The sequence below is a fragment of the Mesocricetus auratus genome, unplaced genomic scaffold, assembly GCF_017639785.1.
Source record: "Mesocricetus auratus isolate SY011 unplaced genomic scaffold, BCM_Maur_2.0 Super-Scaffold_100020, whole genome shotgun sequence".
Taxonomy (NCBI): domain Eukaryota; kingdom Metazoa; phylum Chordata; class Mammalia; order Rodentia; family Cricetidae; genus Mesocricetus; species Mesocricetus auratus.
Window position 1 is genome coordinate 15,148,341 of NW_024429201.1, and position 27,468 is coordinate 15,175,808.

The 27,468-nt window shown below is 43.6% G+C and overlaps 1 protein-coding gene across 1 annotated transcript in view; it reads left to right on the forward strand.

Moving 5' to 3' along the window:
- The window catches only part of Nln (neurolysin), a 91,555-nt gene that overhangs the window by 9,327 nt on the left and 54,760 nt on the right, over nt 1-27,468 (forward strand). The window contains exons 2-3 of the mRNA XM_005065581.4: nt 21,994-22,253; nt 26,207-26,355. Coding sequence (XP_005065638.1) covers nt 21,994-22,253; nt 26,207-26,355 — 409 coding nt within the window. The remainder of the gene's footprint in view (nt 1-21,993; nt 22,254-26,206; nt 26,356-27,468) is intronic.

The window sequence follows — 27,468 nt, forward strand, 5'->3', positions numbered from 1 at the left end:
TCTCAGATTTGCAGCAGTCATCTGCCCCTACCCCAGCCCCCATACTTGCCTACTGGGATTACAGGAGGACTCTGCCACAGCTGGCTTGAGGACTGGCATTTTAAGAAGACTTACAGCCATTAGTTAAAACCAAAGGAAGCCAATCTAGTATGTAGAAGGCAGGAAAGATGCTCCAACTCACAAAACAGTGCTTCTCACCACTCTTGAGGATCTGGTCCTCCCACTTGGCATTAAAACGTCACACTGAGCTGGTTGTTGCTGTTTTGTTTGTTTATGTGTATGAGTGTTTTACTTGCATGTATGTAGGTGCAGATCTATGTGTAGTGTCTGTGACGGCCCAGAGAGGTTGTGAGCCATCATGTGGGTGCTGGGAATTGAACCAGGACCTCAGGAAGAACAGCCAGTGTTCTTAACCATTGAGCCATCTCTCCAGTCCTTGAACTGGATGGAGTATTTCTGATAACTAATCTCATTTGAAGTCAAGATGAAGAGGAATGATATTTTTGTTTTGTGTCATGGGCAGAGTTTCTGGGACTGAAATAACCACACTTTCTGGTGAATCCTGCTTTTCTGTGTTACGAGACAGGGTTTCTATGTGTAACAACCCTGGCTGTCCTGGAAGTCACTCTGTAGATCAGGCTGACCTTGAACTCACAGAGATCCACCTACCTCTGCCTCCTGAGTACTGAATCCTGTGTTCTAAAAATGCAAAATATCCATACTCTAAGGGCTGCATAATTAGAGTGTATTATACTTTATTTATCAGTCTTCTAAATTCTCATAGGAATTCTTAGTAGTACCTTATAGTCCTCTTTGTCAGGGTACAAAGAAGAGAAGCATTATTCTTCAAAAAGAAATACATGAATCGTTTGGCTGTACTCACTGATTGAACAGCTCCAAGGTCTCACAGTCGCTTGGTCACTCAATCGTATTTGCTGAACTACTAAGTTGTTTATTCCCACTATTGCCTTGTCCTAAATCAATTTTAGTAAATTTCCCTGTAGACCAGATCTTGTTCCTTACCCTGATGTAACCATTGTTTCAGCTCAGTGGTTAAAAGCACACACTGCTCTTGGAGAGGAACCTGAGTTTAGTTCCCAGCACCCACATCCAGCAGTTCTCAATCCCCTGAACTCCTGCTCTGGCCTCCAAGGGTACTGCATCCAGTACACAAAAACACATGTACACACATACTCACTTAAAAATAAAAATTTTTAAATATAAAAAGAGGCAGCTGAGTATGCTGGTGCACATCTTTAAAGCCAGCACTGGTGGGACAGAGGCAACAGGACTTCTGTGACTTTGAGGCCAGTCTGGTCTACATACTAAATTCCAGGCCACCTAGTATGACAATAATAACCTGTCTTCAGAACCAACCAACCAACCAACAAATAAATAAAATTAGCCAGGTGTTGTTGGCCCACACCTTTAATCCCAGCACTGGGGAGGCAGAGACAGGCAGATCTCTGTGAGTTCAAAGCCAGCCTGGTCTACAGAGCAAGTTCCAGGACAGGATCCATAGCAACACAGAGAAACCCTGTCTTGGAAAAAAAAGTAAACAAAATAAATAAATAAATAAAAATTAAAATAGAAAATTAACATCTCTTTTTCCTCTGTCTCTTTTATCTTCCCACTAGCTAAGTCTTCACATTCTTTTTTTTTTTTTTTTTTTTTTTTTTTTTTGGTTTTTCGAGACAGGGTTTCTCTGTATTGTTTTGGAGACTGTCGGTCCAGCCTGGCCTCGAACTCACAGAGATCCGCCTGCCTCTGCCTCCCGAGTGCTGGGATTAAAGGCATGTGCCACCACTACCCGGCCACATTCTTTCTCTTTCTTCTTTTCCTAGTTTGAAATGAGACCAGCCTTGGGTTTGGTTCCCCACCAGTGCTTTCCTTTTGGAAACAGAGACCTTTAGGAAAAGCAAGGGTGATATGTCACCCTTTGACTTTATTCTCTGAACTCGGGGCCTCATCCTTGAAAGTTCGTGTCTTCATCATACAGCCTAGAATTGATACATGCCTGTCCTTATCTAGAACAGTCTTTCCCATATTATCTTAGAATCTACACTTACTAGTTTATCTTTAATTTTAAAGAAATATATACAGCATTCTAGTGCATATCTGTTATGTTCAAAAGAGTGAAAAGCCAGCCGTATTGGCACAAGCCTTTAATCCCAGCACTCGGGAGGCAGAGGCAGGTGGGTGTCTGTGAGTTTGAGGACAGCCAAGACTACATGAACCCTGTCCCAAAGAAGAAAGAAAAATGTGCCTTTCCATACAGAAGTGTATTTCTAGTACCCTCGGTTCCTTCCCTGCCTCTCTTCATCCATGCCCTTTTTTGTTACACCAGAGGAACCATTGTCCCACGATGTGCTTGGTCACCCTCTTTATACATACACTGCAAGTGCATCTTGCCCTAACTGCCAATGACTCAGTTTACCTTGGTGAGACTGGTTTTGCCACAGTTCATTTTTACTGTTGCAAAATCTTTTGCTGTGCGACACTTCCAAAGTTCATCCATTTTCGTGTTTGTGGATATTCAGGTTGTTGCTTTTTGTTTTGTTTTTTAGCTAGAATGTATACAGATTCTCAGTTTTATTTCCTGATCCCCCCTTGATTTTTCTAAAGTGATTATATTAATTCTGTCTTCTCGCCATACACTGTTTATGAACGATAATTAGTCTGCCACCCTAAACAACTGTTGATGTTTTAGAGACTTTTGCCAGTGAACACTTGGCACCTATATACATTTACTATTTAGCCCTAGCATGTTTTCGTCTTCGTCATTTGTACATTATACCTATTCATATCTATGTTAGTCAGGGTTCTCTAGAAGAACAGAGAATATTTATATAAAGTGAATTTATTGGAGTGGCTTACAGGCTGTGGCCCAGCTCACCAGCTGTGCTCTCCTAGTGAACTCCAGAACCCAGTAGTTGTTCAGTTCATGAGGATGGGTGTCTCAGTTGGTCTTCACTGGAACCCAAAGAAGTAGGTAGGCTCTACTACCAGTGAAGGAATGCCTCAGCAGCAGGCTATGTGAACTTGCCAGTGAGAGCGATTGCAAGCAGGCAAACACTTCTTTCTTTCATATCCTTTATTTAGCTGCCACGAGTTGTGGCCCAAATTTAGGGTGGGTCTTCTTACTTCAGAAGATTGGATGTAGGGTGTGTTATCTTACTTCAAGTAATCCAATCAAGAAAGGTGTGCCCAGCTGCTTGCGCTTTCAGTTAATTCCAAATGTAATCAAATTGACAGCCAAGAGTAGACATCACAATATTGTTTCCCTATTTGGCTACTGGGCTTTTTCCCTCTTGCCTTCTCCCCCTCCTTTGCTTCAGTCAGATCGTATGTTCATTATAGGCTTGTGCCACCGGGCCCTATTGCTACCTGAGGGGCCAGTCCCCAGCAGTGCAGGGCTCAAAGGGGCATCCACATGCTATGACAGTTCTTTAGCTGAGGGGGGTTAAGGGAAAAGACACACGCTGTCTTGATGGTTTCCTTCTTTATTCTTTTGTATTCTTCATTCTGTGATCTATATTCCCTTTTCTTATCTCTATCCAGAAATGCCCCTTCTGTCTCTTGATGTTTTCCTTCTAACCCAATTTAACTCTTGATTCTTTCTCCGATAGCTTATATACCCCCAGCAAAATCTTTTAGGCAATATAAAAATTGCAATATGGATACATTGTTTTTCAAGTGACTGATTACAATGAATGCAAAACAAACATTAAAAACAGCATGTTGCTGAGCCGTGGTGGCGTAGGCCTTTAATCCCAGCACTTGGGAGGCAGAGGCAGGTGGATCTCTGTGAGTTCAAGTATAGCTTGGTCTACAGAGCAAGTGCCAGGACAGCTAAGGCTGTTAGACAGAGAAACCTTGTCTTGAAAAATCAAAAAATAAATAAGTAAAATAAAAAACAGCATGTTTCCATATCCTTTGCATGATTAAACATTTTATGTATTACAGGTGAAAAACAAATTATCTCGAGAACCTAAGTACATTCATTCCCAATCAACTTGTTATAGATTATATGTGTAGGCAAGCAAAATAATTCTTCCCAGTCAGATCTTTTACTGGCAAGCTGAATTTTACAGTTACAATAAAAAGGGCAAATTAGTTTAGTTTATTACTTACCTTTTTTTTCTTTTTGGTTTTTCAAGGCAGGGTTTCTCTGTATTGTTTTGGAGGCTATCCAAAACTCACTCTGTAGTCCAGGCTGGCCTCGAACTCACAGAGATCCGCCTGCCTCTGCCTCCCGAGTGCTGGGATTAAAGGCATGTGCCACCAGTGCCCTGCCTTTTTTTTTTTTTTAATGTGCATTAGTGTTTGGCCTTTGTGTCTCTGTGGGTTGGATCCCTTGGAAATATAGTTTCAGACAGTTGAAGGCTACCATGTGGGTGCTGAGTATTGAACCAGGGTGCTTTGAAAGAGCAGTCAGTGCTCTTAACTACTGAGCCATCTCTCCAGCCCCAGTTTATTACTTATCTTGAAAGGTAATCTTAAAAGGAATCTTAAAGGAATCACAAACCTAAACTTTTATATATGAAAAAGAATCAATCAGCTCTACTTTAAATCTTTAGGGTGTATACCCACACATTAATAGTATTATATGTCAGGAGATTGAAGGCAGAGATGGGTATAAGAAATTAATAATCACCTTTGGTCATCAGCCAATCCTAGCAAGAAAGGCACATAACTGATAATATTTGGGCTGCTTTGTTCTTGTTCCTTGACCTTTATAAGTTTCTCATTCAACTATGCACCTTTCTAAAACTTTAGATTATTGTCTTCTTGGGTTTTTTAACCTCAAAGCTATTTGATAAAAACATCTTAGTCTAAGTTCTTTGTAACACTTTGTTTCAACTGTGATACACTCTGACACCTATAAACATATCTCCCAACATTAAGGTTAAAATAATATAAGTCCAGGGCTACCTGGACTCAGTTGTTTTTCTAATCAATAACCTAAGTCACAGTCTTTACAGCTTCTCAATAGAAACTCATGGGTTCTAGCTGTGTGACACTTCTTTGTTTGTATTTTTTACCATCAAACTCCATTTAAACTAGCATTATTATTACCATTTAGACAGTACAGCTTAGGAAAAAATCAATTTTATAATAATCCACAGGTAAAAATGCCCGCTAGGATGGGATGTCTTCATGAGATAAACACACTGCATTTCAGGCAGTGGGGGGTCTATCCATTCGCATCACACCATGCCAGACACCAGAGAAAGACGGCAGTGGCAGACATGTGAAGGCACAGCAGATCTGGGGTCTCAGGGCCTTGCCTATCCAAGGTTCACCTGTCAGGGAGTTCCCTCTTGGTAGTCTGACACCTTGAACTTCAATTGCCACCCACCGCTCCTCTGACGTGGCCACTGGGAACGCCCAGCTTTGATGTACTATTTTGATATTGAATGTAAGTACTGTTTGTATATCCTATAAATTCTTCCCCTCACTTGTTTAACGGTATTCAAAAGATCTATTTATAAGATCTTTGATTGGTTGGTATGCGTTTTTGAGCCAAATTTTGTGGAAAACTTCAGATAAGACAACAACTGTTTCTGCCCTTTACTTGCAGGTGCCACAGAACAAATAGAGCTCTAAGGTAGATATGAGAGATGCCGGTAGTCTCAGCTTAGCCTGCACTTCTGGGGTTAATTTCCCTGACCACTGCTAAATTCAGTCCCTCTAGATCCTGAAAGGACTTCCATAGCCCAAGCATTACTTACCCCAATAGTTGATAGTTTCTGAGATCAGGAACCCAGTTTTTTGTTGTTCACTTTCATATGCCCAACATTTAACATGGTGTTATCACTTAGCAGATGCTGAATAAATGTTTCTGTTAAATGGATAAATGAAAAGATAGCATCAGCAATAGTAACTGAAGATTCAGTATTTCCTGCTAATGTCTAAAGAGTACAGATCTAGATTTGACAAATGCTATTGACAATTTAGATAAAAGTGAGTATAACTGAGTAGGAAGTAGATGTTTTAAACCTTTTGAAATAACTGGTTTTAAATTTGTTTAAGCAAAATGCCAGTTGCAAAGGGAAATTACTATGTCTAAGTGTTAATTAGCCAGTAGAAACCTAGTTGCACACTTCTAAACATAGAGTAGAGCGATGCACAGTAGTCAGTTAGTTGGCTATGCTCAAGCAGCAGATACAGAGGAATCTTGAGTGTATACTAGGGTGGGCACAAGGCAGAGATGAAGCCATAAATGAGAATTAGGAATTTTGTCATATCCCAAAGTCATCATTGGAGGCATTCAAGGTCGCTTGATCCCTTACAGACTCAGCTGATAGCTCTAATTAATGATTCTCCAGAAGCCAAGTTCTTCTAACTATGTTGGCCTGAATATGAGAGAAGTGGCAGTCTGCAAAATACTGGGTCAGAAGCAGTCAAGCTGAGAAGGAGCAGAAGGCGAGTCTCTCTTGGATAGGCCTGGGGTCAGCTCATGCCCGGGGAGCCAGGCCTCCAGACATTTATGATCCAAGAGGCACTTGAGATTGAGGACATAAATGTCCCTAAGCAGGGCATCTTCCTTAAAGAGGCAAACATTCTATTGGTCAGATTAAGAAGTAGTGGTATGCTGTTTCATGTAGGCGGAATGTTTTGTCAGGACAGTGTGATAAGCTCTGTCCTGCCAGTCACTTCCCAAATAACCACTCAGAAATATTATTCATTATAAATGCTTAGCCAATAGCTCAGGTGTATTACTAAGTAGCTCTTACAACTTAAATTAACCAATTTCTATTAATCTGTGTGCTACCACAAGGCTCATGTCTTTTACCTTTCCTACTTTCTTTCCATCTGGCTGGCCACTCCTCTGACTCCGCCCTCTTTCTTCCCTGCCTTCTTGCTGCCCTGAAAACCCTGCCCAGCCATCGGCCAATCAACTTTTTAGTGACAATGATAGCACTACATATTTACAGTGTACAAAAATTGTTCCACAGCAGTTTTACTATGTGGTGGAAAAAGTACCCAGCCCAAGTACACCATGATAATGAGATCATTTCTAGAACACATATTATACCTGCTGTATTAAATCCAGCTCCTTTGCTAAAAGTACTGCCTCATAACATCATGTAGATAACTGAAAAGAAGTGAGAACATGAAAATCTGAGTTGGAATAGCAGAAGGACCCAGCCTTGGTCAGAAAGGTGTGTAACTGCTCGTCAGAAATGCTTCATGTCAACACTGAAATGCTGTCAAGTTTCAGAGGTGGAAGACGGCTGGTGGCAACCTGTGCATAAGCTCCAGAACTTTATTCTCTTGTTCCATAAACCTTGACTTGGTGCAGTTAACTGGGCCAGGGCCAGGGTGCATGGGACCTGTTTGGAAAAACTTAGATGGGTATTATTTACTTACTAAAGTTGATTCTTCCCACTCAAACGTATTTACTCTCAAAATGTTTACTGACATAAAATTACATGGTAAAATGAATGAAATGATAGCCAGGTATGCTGGTACATACCTGCAATCCCAGAATTCAGAAAGCTGAAGTATAAAGATTGCCGCACTTTGGAAGCTAGCCTGGAGCAATGTACAAGATCTTGCCTTGAAAAACAAATAAATATTTAAAGGTAAAAGGAGACTATTAAAAAGAAAAAGATTTGAAAGAACATTGATTCAGTCTCGTATTTTGCTGTGGGCTTTATGGGAAATAGGGCAAGGGAAAATATAATATATGTGTAATTGGAAATTTTTCTCTGTCTTGCCTGGTCCCATGTTTCTCCTGCCCACCAGGAACCCACAGGCACTTCTGAAATAATAAGTGAGGCTAATATTAAATTATAATTGTTTGGCCAGTGGCTTAGGCTTATCACTGGCTAGCCCTCTCATAAATTAACCCATTTTCTATTCATCTATGTATTGCCACAAGGCTGTGCATGTTACTCCTTTGGTGACTACATGGCATCTCCCTGACTCTGCCTACTTTTTCTCTGTATCTATATATGGATTTCCCGTCTAGCTATAGTCTCCATGGCTATCGGCCAAATCAGCTTTATTTATTAAATAGTAAAAGCAATGCATGCTTGCAGCATACAGAAGGACATCCTATATCATATATGAGTTATTGGAGACTAGAGAGATGGGCCTGTGTTTAAGCGCCCTTGCTGCTCTTCCAGAGGACTGGAGTTGTGTTCCTAGCACCCCCATGAGGTGGCTCCCAAGAGCCCGTAAATTCAGCTTCTGAGAATCTGATGTCCGCTTGTGGCCCCTCAGGGCACTGCACACCAGTGGCTTACATATGTACATGTAAAAATAAAATGAATCTCTTAATAAGCAGACTCACTGGAGGCATTTTTCTAAGCACTGTTTCAGAGAAAGATGTGTCATGCAGACCCATAATGTAGGTGAAATTGAGCAATGTCATGAACAACCTAAGGGATACTATGTGGTGAATGTACAAGTAGACTTCATAGGACTAATTCTTAGTTTGGTTTTATTTTGCTTGTTAAAAAGCACAGGAAACAGCTCAGTAAGGGTGAAAAATCACATACTTAAATAATTAGAATATAAATGTGAAGATAATAAATCCCTTAAAGGGTGGTTGAGAAATTGATATGGCAATTCAGGGGAGAGGAGTCACTTCCAAGATAGAAATAGGGAAAAGCACATGATTTATGTGTTGCAGCTGGGCTTTGACGGACGCGGAATTTGGGCACATAAAGACCAGTGTTCTCTAATCCCTTGTTTACCAGGACTTAAAAATAGCACAGTGGGTAAAAGGGCAAAGGCAGCTCAGAACTAAGGAAAATCAGCTAAGAAGGTGGGTGCTGTGCTGCAGACCCTGTGTTCTATGGAGGCTTCACACTCGTGTGTCTCATTAAGCCTAACACAGTGAATATTAAATGAATGCCTCCTACAACCTTTCAAAGACTGGAGGAGTTAATGTGCGGGGAATATAGCACAGAGTGTGAAATCCAGCTCTGTAATGTATGGCTTCCTCCTTCATTCAGGAAGGGACACTAATGGCCTGGATGATTCCGTACCTGCACGTGAAAATGAAAGGCGCTCAGTGACAGGGCACACACTCCGCTTGGCCAAGGCCGAGGTTCCATTACCTGCACCTTAAAAGGAAGCTACAAAGTGTGTCAGTAGGGGAGGGTGTAGATGACCTCTGGCTGCCACACCTCCCAGGCCACGATGGGCTGCATTTCCTTCCCTGTGAGTTCCAAACAAGCCCCTCTTTCCCTAAGTTGCTTCTGGTTAAGTATTTGGTCATAGCAAAAGTAACTAATCCACATCTGTTCTTTCTTAGGTGACCCAGTCCTTTTGAAGAATTGTACATTTTCAGGTGTCAGTATTTCTGTCTCCTACTCGTCAGGTCCCTATCTCCAGTTCCATGTCATCACACTGGGGCAGCAAGATGATCTGGGCAGTAAAAGTCATTAAGCTTGACCTGAATCCAGTCTCCAGAACCCACAGTAGAAGGAAAGCTCAGACTCGCAAACACCTGCACACGTGTACGCATGTGTATGTACACACACACACACACACACACACACACACACACACTCTGTAGATAAATCACCACACTTGCACACCCTAGTGTCGTATAGGCACCTGAGCACAAAATAATCACATCTGAGACTTACCTGGTCATCCCCCAAAGCCCCATCACTTGCTAGCCCACCCAAATTAGAAATTCTATAGCATTTCAACTTTTACAAAGTCCTGCTGCTTTTTTTTTAAATCACTGGAATATTTATTGAATCTATTAACTTTTTCTACTGCTGCTCTTTTTAATTCTTGTTGTTTAGATGACTGTAATTTACTCTCTTGTCCTTCAAAATTAGCTACTAGAGTGCTTAGCAGAGTACAGTTCCTTCCCAGGTCCTCACCAAAGGTTTTCTGCTTGTGCTTGCTTGTTGGAAACAGGTAACTCTGAAGCCCAGGCTGGCCTGGAGCTCACTGTAAGCCCAGGCTCTCTAGACTGCTAGTTCTGAGGGTGCAGGCTGAGCTGTCACGGCCTGCTTGTCCATACAAGAAGCTCTCTAGGATGACGTCACATGATCCCCCACAGATGCTGGAGAGATAGCTCAAGTCTGTGTCCATTATTTTCCCCTGAGTTCCCCTGGGTGCCCACTGCACTTCTCACTTGGACATTGCTGTCGTCACCAACCAAATACACTGAACACTAGTGCACCCTTCTTACCCGCACCCCCACCCAGATCCTGTTCTTTCATATCCAACACCAACACAGGCCTTACTACTACTGTCATTCCAATAGGATGAGGGAGCATGGAGGTTAAGTAGGTTGCCCCGGAGTGGACACAGTTAAGCATTAAACTGTAGGGTCAGTTGTGTCATCACCTTTTCGGTCCCATCCTCTAGGTTGCCATTCACCTGACACAGACATTTTTCTGAGTCTAGAATAGCAGCTAGAACAAGGAACATGAATAACTTTAAATATATTTTGGTGAGATTGGATGTGTTCTGGTGACTAAATACATTTAAATGTATTAAAACTTTTGGGCGAGAGACTATGTTTAAAGTATATCATATACACGCAGATATGAAATGTTCAACCAATAAAAATATTCAGAATAAATATAGAAAGAACAATTTTGTATAAATTGCCTATCATAAATTCTGTAATGAACCTCCCTACCATACTTCAAGACTGACAGCTCCTGACCCATCTTTTCATATACCACTTCCTTCCTCCAGTTTTTTATTTTCACCATAACTGTTTCAGTCTGAAACTAAGAAAATAGTTTTCCAAAACCACATGACCACAATGCCATTGTCACATATAAAAATAAACACTTATTACAATTAAATCTGTATTGAAAAGCAATTCAGTAATCAAATACTCATGCATAAATGACACATTGAAGAGACCATCCACGCGTAAGTAATGCACAGGAGGAAGAGAGTTGGTCTCCTGAGTAATTACTAAGGATTCAGTTCTGAAAAGTGTACCCCACATGCCAGATAAATGTGCCAGCATAATTCATTCGTGGGGAATGGCTTTCCTGAGGTAGGCTGCATGCCCTGGCCAGGCCCTGCCTGATGAATTATTAAGGGACTTTTTGTTAGGAATAAAGAATAATGGGTTGGCTCCGCATGTCCCCCCTGGGCCATGAGGATTGCGATCCTGGGACAGGTGATGGACGGTGGGTGGATGGGGAAACAGAGACCTGTAGACATGACTCATATTGAAAGTTTTATTGAGGGGGAGGTAAGAAAATGAGGTAAAGAGACACGGGCAGAGAGAGGACAGAAGAGAAGAGGGAGACAAGAAAAGTCCTGTCTGCCCCAGGTGAGCAGCAGGAAAGAGAGAGAGAGAGTGGGCGGGGTCTTTCTTTTAAAGGGTCCTTTGCACCTGTGTGCAGACGACACAACCGTGGACCCCTGGGCTGACCGGGGCACTGGCTGAGTGCATTCTGCCGGGTGACAGGGGCAGGCCAGCATAGTGCCTGGATCCTTACACACCCACCTTTACATATTAAAAAGGTGAGGAGCCCGGCCTGGCAGGGAAGGGAATGAGGTGTTAAGTTCTCAAGACTGCTTCCTGCTGACCTGGGCCAGTGCTTGCTCTGTTCCTCTGTGGTCTAGGCCACCTTGACTTGGGCCACTTACCGAACTTAAGCACATAAATCTTCTCACGTTTGTTTATGTTAAATGTCTAGAGTCTGTGAGTAAGTCTGTATGGTACACAAAATAAAACAAAATCAGGCTATTATCTCATTGCTTGTTTCTTAGAGGTTTTTTTCTGTTTAATATGATTTTGTAGTATGAACTAATATGAAAGTTCTCTTTTTCCAGCAAAAGGCAGGGTTGAAATTCACCATTTTTCATTTCTATAGGAGCATATGTGTAGTAATGTGTTCTACTTACAAATCCACCCAAAAGAGGAAGTCATACACACTGTCATACTAGGTGGCGCTGTTTCCACAGTAGTTTACTGGAGCAGATCAAGGGAGGGATGGAGTTGGGGTTACAGGTCAGCTCGGTGGTAGAAAGCTTGCCTAGTGCACGCAGGCCTTTGTGCATTCACTGGAACTTCCGATGAAGAAAAAGGACCGAGCTTGGACTTTCAGATTTGCAGTCCTTGTTCTGGTCAGAGAAAGTGAATGTACTCTTGTTATAACAAAGGAATGCACAGTGGCAAGAGATAATGCATCTGGACATAAGGACTCATACCTGTAACCACAGCACTGTGAAGCCCAAGGATCCAGACACTGCCTCCCTGTCACTAACAGACAGACAGAAAAAAATGTGACTGTGCTTTTGGTAGGCAGTAGGGGCATCTCAGAATAAATGCCAGAATTTGTGGTGTGTTTGCTTTGTGAGTAGTTGTTTACTGTGTTACCTTGGCAAGAGAACTTTGAACTCAATGTTTTTCATGGTTTTTTTCTAGTACTGCCCTGTTTTACCCAGTCTACAAACAGTTCCTCGCGGAGGCCAGCAGGTGGCAGCCGGAGCTGGGGAATGGCATTGCTCTGCTCCTCCTGGCACCGTCCTAATGGAGTCTGCCACTCTGTTCCTGGTCTCCAGCAGTTCCTCGTAGCATCATCCCTTGCCTGACTAACTTTGGTGATTGGTCTGAGTTTAGATGTCATTCTAAGATGATCAAGGTTTTCAGCTCTTGTCTGTGTTGGCTACTGGCATTGCAAAGCAGAGTGCTTTCTTCTGTATTTGCCAAGAAATACAGGAACAGTTGTGACGGGGACCACATTCCTAGGACGCTTCCACTGTAGTAGAAGTAGAAGAAAAGCATGTTCCTCCCCTGGGATGAGCAGCTGCAGACCAGTCAGCCTTGCTAGTGTATCTCCTGCAGAGCAGCGGCTGGCCAGCTGTGTGCCGATACTCCTTGGTGCTCACACACACACCACACCACACCACACCACACCACACCACACCACACATGCAGGAATTCATTTAACAACAGATGCTGTACCAGATACTACATAGGGACTTCAATTTTAATGTGAGGTTTTTTTTCTTTCCTAAAAGAAAAAGGAAACCAGAATAAGAAAATGATCCTTATATTTAAAAATTTCAAGTATACAGATCAGGTAAGCAACAGATCCTAAACTGTCACAATTTTCAACTAGAAACCAATGTGAGTAAAATTTCCTAACTTAGAAGACCCTCTACAAGTGCTGTTCAAAACGAAACTGTTTATGCTATAGATCAACTCTGATAGCTGTTTGTTCACAGAAAATGATAATAAAATTATCCTTTTATACAAGTGATATAAAAGGAGAGAATTGAATCCTGGGGTTCTTTCTATAGAGTGAGAGAGATGAACTTCAGTTTCTTGCAAGATTTAGCAGCTAACACCTTTTTAGTACTTAAAAACTACTTATTTTTACTTTATGTGTGCATTTAGGAACCTTGAGGAGATCAGGAAAGGTGTTGGACCCCTGGAACTAGCGTTACAATTGAAACAGCACATGGGTACTGGAGACTGGACCCGGGTTCTCTGTAAGAACAGTAGGCACTCAACCACGGAGCCATCTCTCTGAGACCCAGTCTTCCATCCTCAGAATCCATTGTATATCCGAAATGTCCAACTCAGTGAAACCATTTTAGCTGCCATCATTAGCTGCTGGAAGATCTCTTAGAGGGTCTCCGCTTCGTCTGTTCTGTTAGTACATTGAAGAAGAGTTGCTGCATTCCTTAGGTGGCTTATCGATTACCTAAGAGCCCTGACGGAAGGAAGCCCTGGGAAAGAATGGACCTTGCAAAGGGCAGCTGTCCAAGTGGGCCCTGCCGGAGTGGATTCAGCCTTAGGAAGTGGATGGCTGAAAGCTGCCCGGGCTGACACAGCCTGTTTTTCAGGACTGCATGGAGGTTAAAGTGGGACACACTTCCCCAGTCCTGGCGGTAATCCCTCAGGAATGGTAGCAATAACACATCAGACAGACAAGTGGTGTGTATTTCTGCTCTTGAGCTTACTGCTCTCTCCCTGTTTAAATGTGGGGACATGCCCTGGTGAGAAGCTTAACATTTTCCCTCTGTGTGCTGGAGTTGCAGCTTGAGTACAGCAGAGTCAAGAACACAGCCCCACACTTGCTGTGTGACCTGAGCACACTACTGTACCCTGTCCTGTAAAATGCAGTTGATAATACCTGCCTTTTGGCTTGTTGGGAGAATTAAGTAAGAACGCACTTAGAACCTGGTTTTCGTCTCTTGACAAATCCTGATGTTGATGGGCACACCAGCCAGTTTCCAGCTCAGATGCCTAGGTGGGGAAGAGCAGACAGCCAGGAGTTCCTGATGGAGAATGATGGAACTTCATGCTTGGTGCCTTTGAGGTGTCTGTGGGTGTGCTGCTGTGGCTTGAGATGCAGGCGCAGGCTGTTGATGTGCTTAGGTAGTTAAGTTGTGGGTGGTCCCGAAGCCCTGAGACAGGAAGAGAGACACCAGGTTCAGCATCAGCGTGAGTGAAGAAAGAGTTCATGAAAGGGACAGCGGTGTTTGAGGCACAGGAAAAAGGGGCCAGGACTGCAGCTCGGGTACAGCACCCTCACAGCACACACAGGCCAAGGGGTTAAACAATGACAGTAATAACTATTTTTAAAAGAGAAAAGTGGAAGAATCTGGAAAGACCAGAAAAACCACTTTTGCCAGGGCGCTTCTAGCGGGAGAACAGGGAGGCAATGATGGCCCAGAAGAGGCCAAAAGTGGAAGGTGTAGGGTGTAAAGGCTGAACCCCATAAATTGACTTCTTTCCTTAAAACAGAAGGAAAAAAGATAGAGATGGGTACTTTGTCACACTTAATAACTCCCTATTAACTCAGAAATGAAACAAAAATGGCGTCTCTGCACATTAATTCCTCAGAGTAAAAAGGAACTTTATCAAAAGTAGCTACTTTAATGAAACAGCTGGCAGCTGTCCATTCACTCTTCACATCCAGCATACTTGCACTCGGAGCAAGTACATCAAGGCTCCATGGACATCATCCAGGCATTCAGGGTTTTGCATGATGTTCTCCGGAACCACATACTCAATTGGAACTGCTGGGGTGTAAATGATAGAGGAAAAGTATTGAACAAATAAGCCTAAGACACATTTACAGTTTTAATTTTCACTTACATGTATTTGTCTCTCAGTGTGAGCATGTGCCATGTGAGTGTGGGTGCTACCTGAGGCGAGAAGAGATCATACAGTCCCCTGGGGTTGGCGTTGGAGGCTAGAAACTGAACTAGATCCTCTGCAAGCAGTCTGTCATGGCTGTAGTTTTGGTGTGTTAAACAATATGCAAGTATTACAAAATGATGGCAGATTCAGGGCCTGCAAAATGTCACCAAGCGCACGTCTGTCTAAGGTGTGCTGGAGACACGTGAGATTTAGATGCTCATTGGCATGACAAGTCCTCTTGGTAAACGTCAGCTAAGACGTTGTGGGAATAGAGAACTCTTGAATTGGTCTGAGTTGTTCAAGGAAACTTTTTCTAGAAAAGATGACATCTGAACTGAGATCTGTAAATAAGAGATGATGATGATGGGTTCCTTGGGGGAAGAAGAAGACAATGGGTGGTAGTCATCTAAGAGAAGGCCTAGGGAGAGCCCAAGAGTGCAGGAGATGTAACACTCATGTCTGCAGCACAGATTCCAGGACAGTGCGTGGCATTGAGAAAGCCAGTGAGATGCACAGATGTGGACAGCTCTAGAATCTTCTGTGTGTTAAGCTGAGTACCTGGTACCTGACCGCACAGTCCCTAGGGGAAGATGCCACTGAAATCGAATGCTGTGATCAGATTTGCATCTTAGGAAGCTCACTTGCAGGCAGTCTGGAGAGTCAATCCAGAGACGCCCAGAAAGATTCTGCCTCTGACTTAAGATAGCTGAGTGCACAGTAAGGGTTGGAGTGTGAGTGGAGATGGGGGCAGGCTTGATCTGCTTAAAAGCAAGACGTCTTTTACCTTGCGGCACCTGATTTGAAGTGGTCATTAATATCCCAGTGGGGTTAAACAGTAGGTAGAGGTAGGAGTCTTGAGCTCAGGAAATGTGTTCCAAGACACAGATATAACAGTCTGTGACAATGGGTGGCATGTGTAGTCATCTAAGTAGAAGGAAAGTGTTCAGTGAAAACAAGGCAAGGTGACAGAACCAAACCCAAGAAACTCTTAAGGAAAGGGAGCTGGGACAGTGACATGCCAGCAGATGGCGGAGGTTAGGAAGAAACAGCCAGACGGGGTTAAAAGTAGAGCAGTCACCACAGAAGCCAGGGGATGGGGTAGTTCAGAAAGGGGGAAAAGGCTGGTGTGGTAGTATACACTTTAATCCCAGCTCTTGGGGTTCTCCTTTCTTGACTTTCTCTGCCCTTTTTCCTTCCAGAGAAGGCACACAGCTAGATAGGAAAGTGTACCCTTGGGATAGCACAGTCAAGGCTGTTAGGTGTACCACACACTAGCGGGTAGCTGTTCCGCACTGAGGCCATCTGGACCGGGCAGCCCGTGGGACCTGACTGCAGGGGGAGATGCTGTCTGTACTGTCCCCCAGTGTAGCATCCACTCACAAGCGACTGCTGAGTATTTGATATGCTTGGTACCGCTCCTTTTATTGCACTCTACATGTAAATAGGAGCTTGTGACTCCTGCGTTGGACAGCAGCAGGCCAGTGGAAGGCTCTGCCAGGTGGCTGCAGGCTTCCTAAAGGAAGTGGTTGGGTAGGAACAGTGAGCTTAGGGAGGTGCAGGACTGGGCTCGGTCTGCAACTAGAGAACTCGAAAATAAAAGAACCTGGGGCCAGTAATTCCAGCAACTCAGGAGGCTGAGGCAAGTTTAAAACCAGTGTGGGCTACTGTGAGAACTTGTCTTTAAAACCAAAGAATTAGAATAAAAGTTAAGAGAGTCCTGTGCCAATGAGCTGTAAAGACAGGTATCTAGTCAGAGCGATGGGTGGAAAAGAGAACTCTGTAAACATTAGAACCGGGATTAAAGAGGACTTCTGACAAAATAGCCAGTCCAGAAATAAACATGAACAGCTCCTCCAGGGTGGGGAGGGTTGATTGAATGCAGACCTCAGCCCGAGTCTACAGAGAAACATTTGGCTTAGCTAAACTAGAAATATTTTCCAAGTATTTCAAAGAATGGGGTCCATTTCCAGGAAGGTATGTATGTAGTACATGCCATGTATTGCAGTCCAGGAACTCTTTGGGGAAACGAATATCGTAGGGATGTAGGAATTGTAGCATTTTACATGGGCCTTTGATGTGACCCTGGCTCCAGGAAAAACATTTTCTTGTATAACTGTTTTCATTGTGACGATGAAGGAAGATATGAGGTTGCTGTTGTCTCTTGGCTTTATCAGTGCTGGCTGTTTCCCATGTGCACTCTGTGAGGCGGGGATTTGTTAGGGAAAATGTGGAGTAGTGAGATGTTTGAGGAAACCCCAGCCTGGTTTCTAGGACAAGACAACTGCACAGTGACTGAGCAGTGTGATGATCATGTCTGAAGTGAATGGCTCAGATGCAGTGACAGAAGCTGAGACTTGGGGAAGTACGGTAGCCAAAGAAGCCTTGGCAGGAGGAAGTGGTGGGTGACTCCAGTGGGGCAGGACGTTTCTCAAAGTACAGTCCACAAAGTCCTACAACATTAACTCGGAATAACTGTGCTGTGTTCATGTGTCCCAGCAAAGCTGTGTGACCTGTCCAGTCTGTCTTCCCCCTTTGCCTGAACTCTTCCTTGGTTTTGTGGACACTGGAGATCCTAGCCCTCACACATGTGCCTTCCTGTCAGTTCTGCTGCACCGGTTAGAAGTCTCATACAGTTTTTAAAATTTCTGTGAAGAAAAGGAGACAGTGGAGAGGGAGAGAAGTGATAAAGGGCCTCCTGGATTCTACAGAAGACAAGACAATACGGTTTCTGACTTGTCTAGATTGTGGTTTTCAGATAATGTCCTCAGCAACTGCCATGAAGCAATATGGGCTCATGCTGAGCCTCCTGCTTTCAGCTTTTACAGGTCTAGGGGCAAAGGTCAAAAGGAAAGGTGTGCTGTTTCCCACCCAGCAGCAGCTCTCAGAGGCTGCACCGGTGCTGACGGGCAAAGGAAATGGGCGGCATACTGGCACCCTGAAATGTTGAAGGAACTTGAAAATGCACCATAGGGAAAGACGAGGGATAGCAAAGTGAAGGCAGGAGAGGAAAAGCAGAGATAATCCAATCAGAAAATGCTCAGGGCAAACGTGTGGAGGGTTAGGAAACCACCCATCTCTGTCACCTTCCTGTGGTGACAAGAACTATAAATCCTCAGATACTAAGATAAAGTCCAAGGTTAGGAAAGGATTCTGTGGGCAAGTCCCCAGAACCCATGTAAAAGTCTGATGCAGGAGTGTACTTCTGTGGAGGGATGGGACAGAGTGGGGACACTTCACCAGGAGCTGCAGGCTGGCCAGCCTGGAGTGCAGATTTGTAGCAACAGAACCATCAAGAGAGACCTCCACAAGGTGGGAGGCAAAGACTGACTCTGGAAAGTTGTCCTCTGACTTCCACGTGTGTGCCTTGGCCATCAGGTGTCCGAACACATGCACTAAATGAATAAATAAATAAATAAATAAATATTTTAAAGGAATATTAAGATAAAATGCTTAGTATGTCCTGTTGGCTGCTGCATCATGATTTCTCCTTTCTGGTCCCCCAGAATTCAGGGAATATCATTATGTTAAAGAGCAGATAGCTTTCATGAATTGTAGTGGAGACCGTGCAAACTTATCTCCCTTTGGCCGGATAGAAGCACCATCATTCTCAGTTTAAGGGAGTTACGGGCAGATATGATACAATCAAACAGCAGCCTTTTGATAAGCATTTGGAAGTAAGTGAAAACCAGGGAAGGTTGACAGGGAAATTCTGATGTCATTGTATTTTAAAACAATAATGAAAATTTGTTCTAAGAATAGTGATAGAGCAGAAATCTTTTATTTCAGACAGTACTGTCCCATTTGCTATCCCTGTTCCAGCTACCCATAGGCTAGCCTTTTCAGCTGTACAAGGATCTTGGTGGAAGCAGTAGTTGTGGTCACAGCTGACTCTTTCTCAGTGTCCTCTGCTCACTGTATCCATGAGTGGTTGCAGGAATAATTATGTTAGAAAGTTAGAGCCCACAGTGAAATTCATACATGGGTCCAACATCAAGGATGTAAAACCCTCTCATCCATTCCTTCACTTCTTACACCTGACCTCTATAGTACTATGACTACTACTACCACTGCTACTACTACTAAACCACTGCTGTCCTACGGCTACTGTACTACCACTACCATACCCTACACTACTATCCCACTACTACACTGTACTATTACTGCTACATTACTACTACTACTTCTCCTCTCTTCCTCCTCCTTTAGTTTTTTCTTCCTTTACCAGTTGAGATTCTCTATGAAGCCCAAAAATCTAAAGCTAGACTTAAAATGTCTTAAGGATAGGGTGGATCTATTGACTCGCACAACTGGAAAGTCTGACCCTGGGTCAGGCTTCGGAGTCAGTTGGTCTAGGAGCTCAGTGATATCATTAAACATTTAGTTTCTTCCCTTCCTCACTCACAGTACTTATTTCTTCGTAAATCAGGGGGCACAGGCTTTCTCAGCGTCAGGGTGAGAACGGAACCCTTCCTCTCATAGTCCACGTGCGCAGTCTAGGGATAGAAGCAGTCACTTTAACCTACTTGGACTATGGGGGCTGGGTGTCTTGGGAGGAAATATTTGCCAAGTATTTCAAAGAACTTAGGTCAGTTTTCAGGGTGTCTACAAATCATATAGCACTATAAGAAAAGAAGGGAAAAGGTGTGTGTAGGTAGGGTCAAGAGAATGGCAAGAAGCCCATGCTTGTCTGACAACACCTGCAGTTTTGACGTCACCATTGGTGTTTCCCATGAAAACTAAAACCCAAATTGCCATAGTCGGATGCAGCTGTTCCTTTCTTTCCTGGCCTTTACTAAAATCCACCTGACCATGAAGAAAATATTTCCCCTTTATCTTTCCCATTCCCACACCCTACACTACAAATAAGGAAAGCATAGCTGCCCATGCTCCTCCCCAGTTGCCAAACTGGCCTGCAGTACCACTCTAGACCAACATTTCCACCACACACACACACACACACACACACACACACACACACACACACACACACACACACACACACACACACACCCTTGGGTTGATCCCCAGAGACAAAGAAGCCCTTTGAGGTTCCCAATCTGACTTTACCATTCTGTGGCCTGTGTTTGCTGTCCTCTTCCAATGAGGTGGTTTACCCCATCCTCTCTGTTTTTAAAGACTGGGTTTTGGTTGTCTTCTACTCCTGGATCCAGCCAGCAAGCTTCTGACTCCAGTGTTCACACAGTCTGTGCAAACTGGACTCAGTCATTTCTACTCTGCAGCTTACTTTCATGAGCCAAATATTTCAGGGAAATTCCCTGCGGCTTCTACTGCTTTGCTTTTGAGTTCATTTTTCTCTTAGGGAAGAGCAGGAAGTGCTCTTAACTGATGATCCAGCTCTTCCGCCCCAGCCATTGAATCTTTTGTTTTGTTTTTCAAGACCGGGTTTCTTTATAACAGTGGTCCTGGCTGTTCTGGAAATCAGTTTGTAGACCAGGTTGGCCTTGAACTTACAGAGATCCACCTGCCTCTGCCTCCAAGTGCTGGGATTAAAGGCACGCGCCACCACTCCCAGCACCACTGAATTCGTAAAGTCAAATGTCTCATATTTTTACTCTCACGTCACTGCTACCTTTTCACCTGCACCAAGACTGGAGTTTCTTTTCTCTAAAACTGCCCTACCCATCTTTTATATCCCATTCCTTCCTGAAGCTATAGGGACCTTCTGTTATGTATATTTTTTAATGGCTACACATTGATTCCAAGTACAACCATCAAAAGATTTCTTTTTGAAACATCAGTGCCTTTTTTCTTCTGGGACAAGGTCTTTTAGGTCTGTAAGGACTTGAATTGTTATTTCTCATTCTTCCCTTTGCATATATACCATAAATCACATCTTTTTCAGATTAATTGTTTGTTTGCTTTTTTAAGTAGACATGTACATCCATGAGTCTGGGGTGAGGGGGTTGTGCACCTGAGTGCATGCCCACTGGATCCAAAAGAGGGCATCAGATCCCCAGAGATGGAGTCACAAGCAGTCATGATCTGCCCTTGGGTGTTGAGAAACCAACTTGGATCCTCTGCAGGAGCCATAGATGCATCTTTGATTTCCCCTGTTAGGTTTTTTGTTTGTTTGTTTTTGCTTTTTTTTTTTTAAGGAATGAGAATTTAAAGACATACTAAGTAATATGAATTCAGAGGCCTTCTAAATTTTTATATTATTTTACACAGTTTTTTACATTAGCCAGTTTTTGTTATTGGTGTTTCATTAACTGGCTTTTTAAAAAATTTTAAACATTTTATCTCCAGAGGGGGGGACCAGATTCTTTATTTCCATACATTTAATTAGATAAATATGTAAATTATACCTTACTAAATATGAGCAGGTTTGGAACAGTCTTAATCTTATTATTCTGATAACAGAAGGAATGTAGCCCAGCAGTGGTGGCACACACTTTAGATCCAGGGAGGCAGAGGCAGGCAGATCTCTGTGAGTTCAAGACCAGCCTGGTCTAGAGAACTAGTTCTAGGACAGCTAGGGCTACATAGAGAAACCCTGTCTCAAATAACAAAAACAAAACAAACAACAACAAAAAAACAACAGACAAGGAAACATGAATATATACCAGAAAATACAGTGTCTGCCTTGAGTGAGTCTCGGCCAGCTTCACATGGGAAATACTGTGAGAGAAGCGAGGTCAGTGCCAGGGTCTCACCTGTCCTCTTCTGTGCTCGGGTCTTGCTTCCTGAGCCACATCTGTAGAGAGCTGCCTAGGCTCATTCTCCTCCTTCAGTGTCACACTCCAGCGTTCCCAGTTCTCAGCTCTGGCCATGACTGCATTCCCCTAGTTGTCTCCCACTGAGACTCTGCCATCTGCACAACAGAGTTCTTGATTTCTGTTCTTTTTTCCAATTCTTTTTAGAGCTGGTGGTTCTAGGATTCTGCTAAGAATGACGCTGGGAAGAGAGGTGGCGTCTCCCGTCCAGGCTGCATCTTCCTACACTGCCGCTGGCAGGAACGTTCTAAGATGGGACCTTTCTCCAGAGCAGATCAAGACAAGGACGGAAGAGCTCATCACACAGACCAAGCGGGTATATGATGCTGTGGGGACCATCAACCTGAAAGAAGTAACTTACGAGAACTGTCTGCAGGTGCTGGCCGACGTGGAAGTGAAGTACATAGGTGGGTGGAGACACCAGCACATTAGGGCTTCCTTTGCGGGATTGGTAACCATCTCCCTCTCTGTCTAGTCAGATGCCCACGTTTACAAGACATTGACTCATACACGGGTGCATCATTGCTTACATTAGGAAAACTAAGGTATGTGAGCCTCACCGTGCACTCCGCTCACACACACTCACACACTGCACTCTCCACACACACACACACACACACACACACACACACACACACACACTGTGCACTCTCCTCACCACACACACACACACTGCACTCTCCTCACACACACACACACTGTGCACTCTCCTCACACACACACACACACTGTGCACTCTCCTCACACACACACAAACACACACTGCACTCTCCTCACCACACACTGTGCACTCTCCTCACACACACACACACACACACACTGCACTCTCCTCACACACACACTGTGCACTCTCCTCACACACACACTGTGCACTCTCCTCACCACACCTCACACACACACACTGTGCACTCTCCTCACACACATACTGTGCACTCTCCTCACACACACACTGTGCACTCTCCTCACACACACACACACACTGTGCACTCTCATTTCTTTCTGCACATTAGAGCTGCCAAGTGTTTCATACCCTCATCCAGAAATTCTCTGTCTAGAATCATTCCAGTGAAACAATAAAGACAAGATTCCTATATAAATTAAGGTATAAGTAGGTACTGTTTTCATATCAAAGGCTCAGACACAAGCCCTAAATGTCAGCTGAATCACATGGTAGAATTAGAGACACAGTTTGTTAGCTAGATAAATGATGAAACATCCATCCTCTATAATCCCATGTAGCCATTAAAATCATGGTTAGAAAAAGTATATCACAGCATAGGAGACAAGCATAGAGAAGGAACCTGTGATCCTAGCATTTGGGAAACTGAGGCAGGAGGATTGCTGAGAGTTAAAGGCCAGCTACCATTGTGTAATAAGTGTAAGGCTAGGCAGAGCTATAGATCAAGACCTCATCTCAAACAGCAACAGAAAAAAACACACACAGAAGCCGGGCGATGTTGGCACACGCCTCTTATCCCAGCACTCGGGAGGCAGAGGCAGGCGGATCTCTGTGAGTTCGAGGCCAGGCTGGACCGACAGCCTCCAAAACAATACAGAGAAACCCTGTCTCGTAAAACCAAAACAAACAAACAAACAAACAAAAAAAACAAAACAAAAAAAACCACACACACACACAGAGACAGAAACATCTGAGTCAAGGTTACCGATGCTCTGTCTGTCACGACTCCAGAAAAGCAGAGCTGCTAGGGTGTATGCATGCATGGATGCAGAGAGATTTCCCATTGGGAGCTGGCTCGCATAAGGCTGGAAGATAGCAAGGCTAAACTGCAGTGTGGACCCGCAATCCCAAGACCCAGGAGCACCTGTGTGTGACACATAGCGTCAGCGTACTAGAGAATTCCGCTTTCCTTCTTATGCCAGCCTTCACTCGACTGGATGAGGCCACCTGCCTATGGCAGTCAGTGACCCCCAGGTTCACCAACTTCAGGGTTAGTCTCATCCAAAACACCTATGAACTCAGTACATAAAATCTCTCGTCGCAATGATCAGTATCTTGAGGGGTGAGCTGTTTACACTTGATTTTTCTTTATTCATTTCTCTGTCTTCTTCTGTTGTCTTGAACACATCCTTAGACTTGTACAAGGCAAGACTCCCTTTAAGAATTAGACATATTTCTGTAAGATAATTATGGATCCAGGCTTCACTTAAAATTATGTGTATAAATTTTGTATGTTATGTATGCAAAATCATATATATAAACTGGAGATCATAAGTATTTGTATGTGTTCTGGCCAAAACCAGTGCAGCTGTAGTGACTTGTGCTTCTGCCAGCCCCTAATGACCCGGTGTTCCCGACCCCACTCACCATTATCATAAGGACACGGGTATTTTCTCTTCTCTCTGTTTTTGCTTCCATATCTATCCCTACTACCAACCTCTTCACTCTGGTTAGTGGCTACTGCATCTTCTAAGGCCTAATTGTAAACTCCTGAGTGGAGTTTGCTTGGTCCTTTCTGTTAGTCATGGGCATGGCCAGGCCCTGCTACGTGGGTTTTTCCAACAGCACAGGTTTGTTCTTGACTCAAGTTCTCATTTCATCTTCAGGTCCTTTTCCTTATCAGGCTGCTGTATCAGCCTGACAGAGTGTGCATTGGATGGGGAGGGGAGGAGGCAGAGGCACAAACTCACTTAAAATAGTTCGCTTAAGTTCTGGGTTTCCCCAGTACTGAATATTTTAAATGTGTTCAGAAGTTTGTGGTGCTTGTTCTTGCTCTCCATAAGTTACAGGTAACCGTCAAGCCTCTGAGGGAGCAGATTTCTCAAAACTAACTCCCTCTTATCTGCCTGTTGTGGGGCGCATGCCACAGTAGCTGAGAGTCTCATTCGCCTGGTGCCCGCCCTGGGCACAGACAGCACTGTTTGTAGCTTGGCAGGGGCATGGAAGTCTGCTCCAGGCTTCTGTGGTGAAGGAAAGAAGGAAGGAAATGACCATCGGTGTATTGTTCAGGATTGTTTCCAGTTTTAGGCTCCTGCACTTTATCTTGTTACCCATTTAGGTTCTTGAGAAATTTTCATTGCCTTTTAGTAAGCAGAAATTTTAACTATAAGTGGTGTGCTCTATATGAAAATTTTAATCTGTGTCACCTTTTCCTAATTACCAAATGTAAATGTTTATACTGTCAGGTGCTAAAATAGAATTACAGAGTTTGATTTTTTAGAAATGTGTATTGTAGAACTAGGGATATGGTTCAATGGTAGAACCTATGCATTTATTCTATTTCTGGCATGATTTTAGTAGCTTTACTGGTAGCACTGTAAGAGGACCGCTGTGAGTGTGGCAGCATTGTTACTACACTGTTCTTTACTGAGTAAGGGGTGACAGTGTATACTCTGGACTGCTTGTGTCATTTTTTATCAGTTTATAAAACAGACGTGGTGTGGTTACCTGTATTCTAAACACTGGATGGGCTGAAGTAGGGGAATAATAAGCTCAAGGCCAGCCTGGACTGTGTAGTAAGACTGTCTCAAAACAAACATGGTACTGAAAGTAGTAAGATGTATCCCTTGTCACAGCCTGACCACGGCCACCACTGTCTTTGCTACAGCTATATCACTAATGTCAGAAACTTCTGCCCAGTTAAAGTATGTAAAACCCAGCGACTGACTTAACATAGAAGATTAGAGTAGTCCATTACCATCGTCATTTAGCAGGCAAAGCCACAGCATCTAGCTACTTGTTGGATGTATCTATAATTATCTAGAATTTTTTGCTTATTTGATAATGTGCATTTTGGGTGGGGCCTGTAATTTAGATTAGACTCTGCAAAGAGTCTGTAGTAAAGGAAATGATTAAGAACTTCTTTATACAAACCCCTTCCTGCTTCATTGATTTGCTTGTTTTGCAAATATCCGGTGTCCTGGCTGGGTTCCCTGCTTTCTGTCTCTTGTTTTCCAGAACACAGGGGACCCTTCCTCTTCTAGAGTCATTCTCCATAGCATGCCACCTAATGTCCTTGGGAACTGCTGCTTCTGAGCCAATATCCCTCTCATCGGCAACCCACAGGCTCTGCCATCTCTTTTTATGCACCAGGTCCCTCCTTTCCCGGATCATGACAACTACCTATAGGACCTATGTCTTTATAATTCACAATTAATAGGTTATTCCCTGAATGTACTTTGTAAGTGCTGAGTGCACAGCCTTACTGTGTTCACAGTGATGCCGAGTGGAACAGCCAACTCCCGCATCCAGGACTTCCTCTTGATAGTCTTGAGAGCCTTTGCCGAAAGCACAAAACAAAAGCACTTCTTCAGCATAACCCTTCATCTCAAAAAGAGATATTTGGCCTACTACCAACTTGACAGGTCCTGTCATGTTCACAGTGTTTCCTTGCCTCAACAGTGGAAAGGACCATGCTGGACTTCCCTCAGCACGTGTCATCTGACAGAGAAGTGCGGGCTGCGAGCACAGAGGCAGACAAAAGGCTTTCTCGTTTTGATATCGAGATGAGCATGAGAGAAGACATATTTCAGAGAATTGTTCATTTATACGTAAGTAATAAATTAGAATAAATCTCTTGAAAAGGAAGATGCACAAACCCTGTAACAAGACTAACCTGGAGCTGCAGAGAAAGCTCAGGTGAGAGTGCTTGCTGTTCTTGCAGAGGAGACACGCTTAGTTTCTAGCACCCGTGTTGAGTGGCTCACAAGCTGCCTATACTTCTAGCTCCAAGAGACCCAAACCCTCTTCTAACTGTAGTATAGCAGCACCAACACACAGGAACACACATTTTTTAAAAGTAAGAACCTGAGGGCTGGGTACCTACTGTGGTAGAGCAGGTGTGTGTGTGTGTGTGTGTGTGTGTGTGTGTGTGTGTGTGTGTGTGTGTGTGTGCGCGCGCGTGCGTGCGTGCGTGCGTGCGTGTGTGCGTGTGTGTAGGGCCCTGGGGACTGGTGTCACTCATGGTAGAGTAGGTGTGAGGGGGGTGGCACGGCTCTGGTGCAGTTCATGATAGAGCAGCTGTGTGTGCTCTACTAAAAGAAAAAAAGGTGAGAGCCTTTTACTGAGAGTAAAAAGTACTTGAATTTTCCTAGAGTTTGTTTATATCAGCTTGGTTTATGTTGAGTTCTTAATTGCATTCACTTAGAATTAAAGACTGAATCTAGCTTTTTTAAACCTTCATGAACTTGGTAGCTCAATGGAAAAACTTCTTTCACTTTTCAAACTATTGCAAGGCTTATATTAGATCAAGTCAATTAGATGCAAATGAAATTGGGTTGTTATCTGAGGTTCTTGTGGTCTGGACTTTAGTGTTGTGTAACAAGTCTTTTTCTGTTCCACCAGCCAGCTCCCAAATAATGACACAGACTTCTCAGTAATTGTGAAAGCGTGGCCTGGCTTAGCTTGTTCCTAACTAGCACTTAGAACTTAAATTAACCCACTTAGATTAATCTACGTTCTACCACATGGTTTTACCTCTCCCGTTTTACACCTTTTGTTTCTTCTCCATGTCTCGGTCATCTCCTCCTAGTTCCTCTCTCTGCCCAGAAATCCCACCTGTGCCTCCTGCCTAGCTGTGGCAGTCACAGCAACACATCTTCACACTGCGTACAGATATCCCACAACAGTTCTGATAATATACGGCTGATATGCCAAAGCCATTC